Source organism: Crotalus tigris, unplaced genomic scaffold (genome assembly GCF_016545835.1).
Source record: "Crotalus tigris isolate CLP2741 ecotype Arizona unplaced genomic scaffold, ASM1654583v1 scf7180000017633.3093840, whole genome shotgun sequence".
In the NCBI taxonomy this organism is placed as follows: domain Eukaryota; kingdom Metazoa; phylum Chordata; class Lepidosauria; order Squamata; family Viperidae; genus Crotalus; species Crotalus tigris.
In genome coordinates this window covers 2,601,404-2,609,196 of record NW_024096527.1, presented here as the reverse complement: position 1 = coordinate 2,609,196, position 7,793 = coordinate 2,601,404, and the positions used below count along the sequence as shown (strand labels likewise).

At 43.7% G+C, this 7,793-nt stretch overlaps 1 protein-coding gene across 2 annotated transcripts in view; it reads left to right on the top strand.

Moving 5' to 3' along the window:
* Positions 1–1,247: 1,247 nt before the first annotated feature.
* MFSD12 (major facilitator superfamily domain containing 12) overlaps positions 1,248–7,793 on the top strand; it is a 29,105-nt gene continuing 22,559 nt past the window's right edge. Inside the window, exon 1 of one of the 2 annotated variants that reach the window (XM_039334767.1) lies at positions 1,248–1,850. In XM_039334767.1, coding sequence (XP_039190701.1) covers positions 1,586–1,850 — 265 coding nt within the window. In that variant the 5' untranslated portion in view covers positions 1,248–1,585. The remainder of the gene's footprint in view (positions 1,851–7,793) is intronic. The other variant, XM_039334766.1, reaches the window with a different exon arrangement.

Below are 7,793 nucleotides of genomic sequence, written 5' to 3'. Positions count from 1 at the left end.
TAATTTTCAAAAGTGAAAAGAGGCCTCAAGAGAAAAAAGATTTAAAGACTTCAGATGAAGCCCATTTGACAATATTACCAACTTTTCAATGGAGTCTGCGCTCATGTGCCTTTCAGAACATCTCCATTTGCACAGGGGCCAAATGAGGAGTCTATTTCCAGCTTTAAGGCCATGGGGACCTCAGATACTCGGAACTACAACCTCCAGGATCCATTTGTATGGCGATGCTGAGATAGGAGTCTACAGTACTTTAACTGAGCAACATATGTAGGGGTCTAGGACAGTGGTTCTCAACCTTTTTAATGCCGCGACCCCCAACTGGTCGTAAGTCGAGGACTACTCAACCGGTCGTAAGTCGAGGACTACTCAACTGGTGCAGCACCGTTTGCAGAATGGGAGTTTTGGCGGGCTCAGCAGGGCAGAGACAACCTGGACAATTCCTATTGGCTTTTGAAAGCCAATAGAATTAGACTCTATTCAAGAGAGTCCATTCTATTGGCTTTCAAAAGCCAATAGAATAAACGGGAGTAGCACAGCTAAGGAAAAGGGAAAAAAATGCCGGACTGCTTGGCGACCCCCGTGAAATGGTCGTTCGACCCCAAATGGGGTCCCGACCCACAGGTTGAGAATCACTGGTCTAGGACAACTCATTGTGGCCAACACACCAGAGCCAATTCAACAAGGCCAACTCACTCTGGGACAAATGTTCCTTTTATTATTCCTCAAAGCATTACAAAAACTGGTAGTCATAGGAATGTTTTCTCTTTGATACAAGAGATGAAATAATTTGGATCGTCAACAAAAATAAAAGAAACTAAAGGAATCCCACGGTGAGTTGGCCCGCAGCAAGTTGGCTGCCCCGGGGTCTCTATCCAAACGAAAAGGTTCCTGTGCAAATCTAAAACACACGAATAGAGCATAAACCTGGCCAAAGCTGTGGAAGGTGCAAGCATAGGCAAACTTTTGCTTTCTCCGGAGAAGCCGGCAACTCGAGGTTCAAAGAACAGGGACCCTGGAATCGGAGCATGGCGAGGGCTGATCCACAGAGTGGCTGAGGGTCGGACACGACTGAACGGCTGACGACGAGTCAGAGTCCTCGTTGATGCAATTCATCCGGGGAGGGGGCGATTTTGCTTTTACTGGAGAAGTCTCCAAACCGAAAGGCGGAGCGAAGGACACGAAGCCGGCTGAAGGGCTAAAGCCGAGTCCTCCTTTGAGGCGCGGCTTCTTCGCAGTTCAGCCTCTCCATTGGCTCCATCCGCGAGGCCGTTGGAGGAGGCGCGGCTATCTGCCCCAAGGCGGAGCCAGTTGGGGGCGCCGCGGTGCAGACTAGGTGGTAACGACGCCGGCCACCAACCTGGGATTTCCCCGGAGCCGATAAAAGCGGTTTTGCGGCCGTATGGCTGGGCTGTTCCCCTCAGTAGCTACGACCCTCCTTGCTTTTCCCGCTTGGCCCGGACCTGGGCGCCTCCCCCGCGCGTTCCAGCTGATGCGCCCTGCCGGTGCGCTTTTACGCACAGCTGGGGCCATCGGGCTCCAGGCCCCGGAGCTGTGAGGCGCGTCTCGCTCCTCGCCTCCCGGCAGGATGGACGACCCGCCGCCGCTGCCCGCTCGCGCCCGGCTGAGTTACTCGCTGGGCCATTTCCTGAACGATTTATGCGCCTCGATGTGGTTCACCTACTTGCTAGTCTACTTCCATTCGGTGCTGGGCTACAGCACCCAACATGCGGGGGCGCTGCTGCTGGCGGGGCAGGTGGCGGACGGTATCTGCACGCCCCTGGTGGGCTACGAGGCGGACCAGGCCGGCGGGTGTGGGCGCTACGGGCGTAGGAAATCGTGGCATCTGGCTGGTAAGTCAAGCTAAAAAACAAAACAAAACTGGACGGTCTTTGCCCCAGCTAGACGCAGGGAGGGGGGGATAGGGTGACCGGAATTTGAAGAGGTGGCGCTAAGTTGGAGTAAGCTGTTAGGAAAGAGAAAGCGGATAAACAGGAATGAGGAGAAAAGCTTAGGATCTATGAAGTAACTTCACCGGATCGGTGATTTCCAGCGTAAGCTATCTGGTGTGAAACAAACGAGTAGAGCATAAAAGGAACAACCCTGCCCCGGTTTTATCTTGCCAGCTTGAAGATGCCGGCTCGGGAATTCTGGGAGTCCACACATCTTCAAATTGTCAGGGTTAGTTAATAGCGATTTGAATCTCTCCAAATAAATGAAGCATCATTTGCTGGAGATTCATGTATTTCAACATCATGACAAGAGATCAGTTGGATGCTGCTTGAGCACAAACAAGGTTTGCAACAATTCTCATTATTCATGTAGTTTTTAATTCTAAATATGAATATTCTGTTTGATTACAAATGGGAACTCAGGCTTATGGATAGAAATAGGGGTATATCAGAAAACTGGGCTTTAACTCTGGGCAGCTGGTGGCATGAAGACAGTCAAGACACTCCAATTGCTTGGCTTCCTGTATCTGTTGTGGACAATGTATTGTCATAGAGGTTCCATTTGGAGAGAACATCCATTAGTCTTCAATAGATTAATATACTATTATTAAGAGCAAAATCCTGCTTTCCTCTGAGACACAATTCATTTCATTGCCATGTTGTCAGTTGGCTAAAATAATTTTTCAAAGCATATTAGGCGAAGTCACGGATCTAAGATATTATAGGGTCTTCTGCTTGAATAGAGGGATGGACTAGAACAGAGGTCCCCAAGGCTGGCTGAGGAATTCTGGGAGTTGGTCCACAAGTCATAAAGTGGCCAAGGTTGGAGACCCCTGGAGTAGAAGACCTCCAATGTCTTGTCCAGCTCTGTTATCTTCTGATAATGCCAGCTAAGTGTAATCTCCCTGTTCAGGTATAACCTATCCTTAGTTGCAACTTGCTAGGGGAGAGCACCAGCTGAGGAAAGCTGGTTACTGCTGTTATGCTTTGCTAACGTGTTCGTGGGGCATTAGCTGATCTCTACATTCTCGGATGCTTTAAACGATATCTTGCTTATCTATTACAGCAGAGCTCTCTCCAAATGTAGAGATAAGTAACAGCTTAGTTTCCTTCAGTTGTTGAGGGTTTAAGTTACTATTGCCAATCCTCTTCTTTATGCATTTAAATTATTTATATGGTGGCCCATCTTACAGCAGTGATTCTAACTGGCCTATGCAGTTAAAAACCAACAGTTCGGACAGATCAAACAATAAATGTCTGAGGTCGTCAACAGCCGGTTCTAGGCTTCACAGTAAAAACATGAGTTGGAGTTCACGTTAACTTCCCAGCCCAAATGTTTGGAGGAAGAGCCAGGTTTTGAATGCCTTGCAAAAAGAATAAGGTGGGAGCCATCCAGATCTCTGGAGAGATGTAGCTCCACAGGATAAGGACTGTAATAGGGATGATGCCTGGTTCCAACAGGATGACATTGTTAATGAAAGGGACCACAGCACAGCCTCCCTGATGGGGTGAGCAGAGATGATGGGAGACAGGCCTACTGTCGCTTTGTGATGGTAGCTTCCATTAATGAATAGTGCTTTGTCTTAAACAAGGCTTGCCTTTGTCAAATGTGAGTCTATAGACTCAATTCGAATAGAATCTTGATGAGGAATTTTTTTTCCAGGCCGAGCCAAAATGCTGGAATTAATAAAGCCATTTTTTTTAAACCTGCCTCCTGGGTTGATGGGAAGGAACTCATCACATGCCCAGAGGTGCCAAAATGCTTACATGCAAAACTGATTTAATTTTTTAATGCTTTTATCTTAGTTGTATCTTAATTAGTTTCTTCATTATTTATCCTTTGCACTTGCCTTGGAGGAATGCCCTTTTAGTTAAAAGGTATTTTGCTTGCTTACAGACTAAATGCAAGGCTAAATGTTCCATTCTTGTGAACCAGATACTGTCCGTTGTCTTCTGCAACCCGCATTAGAATCTATTCTTTTCTGTTGTCCCAAAGGCACTTTTTCACGAGGCAACTGGATTTCCTTTTTTCTCTTTGAAGAAGCTTCTTCAGAGCTTCTTGGATGAGAAGCGAAGCATCTTCAAAGATAAAAAAAAAAGTCCAGTTGCCTCGTGAAAAAGCACCTTTGGGACAACCCCTGACCTGGATGACTTGAGAATCTCCATAACCTTTTTCCCCCTGTTATTGTTGTTTTAAATATTTTGGTGTTTTGTATTTTAACACTTTTTCAATAAACGAAAATATTTTTGCAAAAAAAAATGCTTTGCATGTATAGGGCATGTATGAGCTTAAAATAAGTGTACATTGCTATTTTAATATGTGTGATTAATATGACGATTCCATGGTATCTTTATAGAGAAGGACCATTGTCCTTTTCTTAGATGCGACGTGAGAGATTGGTCACTGCAGTAGAATATCTGGTCCTGGATAAAACACATGACTGAGTTTTTTTACAACCTTTCCTTCTGTTACTCATTTCTGTTTCCCTTCAGTCACATGCTAGAATCTAGAATCCCAATTGCATTGTTCCTAATTCCTGGATGTTACACAAAACAAGCTTGATCTTGAAGGTTTTTTTTTCCTAGTGAGTCAGCAAAGCAAAGATTTGGCAAAGGTATCTTTTTGCTTGGCTGTAAAAATTGAATAAATAAACAAATGAGTTATCCTCTTTCCGTTCTGCTTATTCCCTAATCCCCTGCAGAGCAGCATAAGCAGAATTTTGCCAGAGTCAAAGGATTTGATACTCATTTCTGTGGATTATTTCCTCCAATCATCCTTACACAGAGTACAACATTGTTGTGAGGAAGGCTAAGAGAGCCAGTTTGGTGTAGTAGTTAAGGTCCTGGCTTAGAAATCAGGAAACTGAGTTCTAGTCCTGCCTTAGGCATGAAAGCTGGCTGGCTGACTTTGGACCAGTCAGTTTCTCTCACTCCCATTCACTTCACAGTATTGTTGTAGGAAAAATACGAGGAAGAAGGAATATTGAAGGAGTATTATGTGTGTTTGCTCTTTGAATTAGTTATAAATTAATAAATGTGGTATAAAAATCAAATAATCAGAGAGACTTTGGTTCAGTATTCTTGGAGGCAAATAGAGAACTGGAATTCAGCTCTTGCAGAGCCCATTGTAACTGCTGACTGATGGGTGTGCAGAAGCTGCCTTGAAGGATTGCTTCATGAGAACGTACCATTTTTTAAAAAATCGTGTTTTAAATTTGGGCTTCAGAAAGAGAAGCTACTCATATCCCAATTTTGCTATAAAGCAAGAGTCTTCAAACTTGGCCCTTTTATGACTTGTGGACTTCAACTCCCAGAATTCCTCAGCAGGCACACGTGCCTGGCTAAGGAATTCTGGGAGTTGAAGTCCACAAGTCATAAAAGGGCCAAGTTTGAAGACCCCTGCTAGTCAGAGTAAATGGAACATGATTGTGTAGCCTGAAAAAGCAACATCTGTTGGATGATATAATTGCATTAAGATGCAATTGGCAAATCAGCTAGAAATGAAAACTGTTTCTTCTCCAGACATGTCAAACTTGCGACGTCGCACGACGTATCAGAGCTTTTTCCCCATTGCCAGCAATGGGGTGGGGAAGGTTTCCTTGTGACGCGTCCAGCCCACGGGCCAGCAGTTTAACACCCCTGCTTGGAGGCTTATAGGGGCCTCTCTGCATGAGTTACTCTTACGAGTTGCCTCTTTTAGGAAAGATCAGGCTAGTGGCTGTTCATGCAGAACTATGATAGGCAGCTTGAGGAGAGCAAACACTTAAATTCTGCCTGCATTTAAGGAGTAAATAATGTTGAAGTGTATTAATAATAATAATAGTAATAATAAAGTTGGAAGAGACCTTGGAGGTCATCTAGTCCAACCCCTTGCTCAGGCAGGAAACTCTATACCATTTCGGACAAATGGCTGTTCAGTCTCTTCTTAAAAACTTCCATGTTGGAGTATTCACCACTTCTGGAGGCAGGTTGTTCCACTGGTTAATTGTTCTACTGTCAGGAAGTTTTTCCTTAGTTCTAGGTTGCTTCTCTCCTTGATTAGTTTCCATCCATTGCTTCTTGTCCTGCCTTCAGGTGCTTTGGAGAATAGCTTGACTCCCTCTTCTTTGTGGCAGCCCCTGAGATATTGGAACACTGCTATCATGTCCCCCCTCGTCCTTCTCTTCATTAAACTAGACATACCCAATTCCAGAACCGTTCATTATATGCTTTAGCCTCCAGTCCCCTAATCATCTTTGTTGCTCTTCTCTGTACTCTTTCTAGAGTCTCAATATCTTTTTTACATCGTGGTGACCAAAACTGGATGCAGTATTCCAAGTGTGGCCTTACCAAGGCATTGTAAAGGCGTATTAACACTTCACATGATCTTGATTCTATCCCTCTGTTAATGCAGCCTAGCACTGTGTTGGCCTTTTTGGCAGGTGCAGCACACTGCTATTTTGTAATATATTATTGGAGGGTCTGGTGAAACTTTTCCTTAAAACATGGGACTTCGCTCCCCTCTTCTCTGCAAGTGGATTTGGCCATATAAATGCTGATTACAGTATTCACATCTTAGTGGTCAATTCCTGCAGATATGTCACTGCAGCCATAGATTAACCATTAGGTAGAGTAAACACATGCTTGGGGGGGGGGAACCACAGCAGTTTCCCCCAGCTGTCATACCCATAACTCTGTCATTGCCACGTTCCACTTTAGTCATTTTTTTTTGTAATTGTCCTTATCTGGTCTATTCGGCTTTAATTTACATTGTTTAAAATCTTTTTTGTTGTCATGGTGAGCGATGAAATTTCAACATTTGGTTTGAAAATGTCAGATACAATAGTTTGCGTCACAGCATAAGAATTTTCCTTTTGTCAAGGGACACCATTGTTGGGCTATGCTTTGGGTATCAGTTGACCTTAATCCAGCCCTGTGTGGCTGCAATCCCATAATATGCATACCTGGGATTAATCCATTTTTGGAGTTTGCTTTTGTTTACTTTTAAATCACAAAAACTAGCCAAACAAGCTGGGTTGTGTGACATACACACACACAACCGTTGTGTTAACAGATTGGCTTTGTGCAATACATACAAAACTCTTAGCCAAAGTTAACACTAGTTAACAAGTCGTGTGAATGTAGCCGCTAGGAAAAAAACTACTTTTTTGTTTATGCATTCTTTTTCGTCTCCTTGGACAAACTAGAGACAAATGTGGTGAGTTACGAGTTTTCTGCTCTCTTCTTTTTTCACTTTCATAACTTCATCTCTTTATTCAGTTGGAATATTGTGTCCAGTTGTGAGCACCACAGTTCAAAGAGAACCTTGACAAATTGAGAGTATGGAGAGATACAAAGATAGTGAAAGCTCTATATTTAGCCTACAGAAATGTTGACGGAGGGGTGATCGGAGATTGCAATACTTGCATATTTAAAGTATTTTAAATACTTTAAATATTTCAGGTTTCATCTTTGTTGACCCAGAAGGCAGGATCAGAACCAGTGGGTTTAAAACCACAAGGAAAGGGGGTCATTCTAGACATCAGAAAGAACTTCTTGACCAGCATTTCTCAACCTCAGTGACTTTAAGATTTGTGGACTTCGATTCTGAGAACTCTGCATGATCAATAGCTATTCTGTCCAGAGATGATGGAGTATATGCAGGCAATCCTTTACTTACAATTGTAATTGAGTCCAGAATTATGGTTGCACGTCATGTTAAGCGGGTCACCATGTGACTATGCCTGATTTTGCAACCTTTTTTTGCAGTGGTTGTTAAGCAAATGCTATGGTTGTTAAACAAGTCTGTTTATCCAATGGGTGGTTTTTTTTGTCAGAAATTAGAAGTAAATACCAGAAACTGGC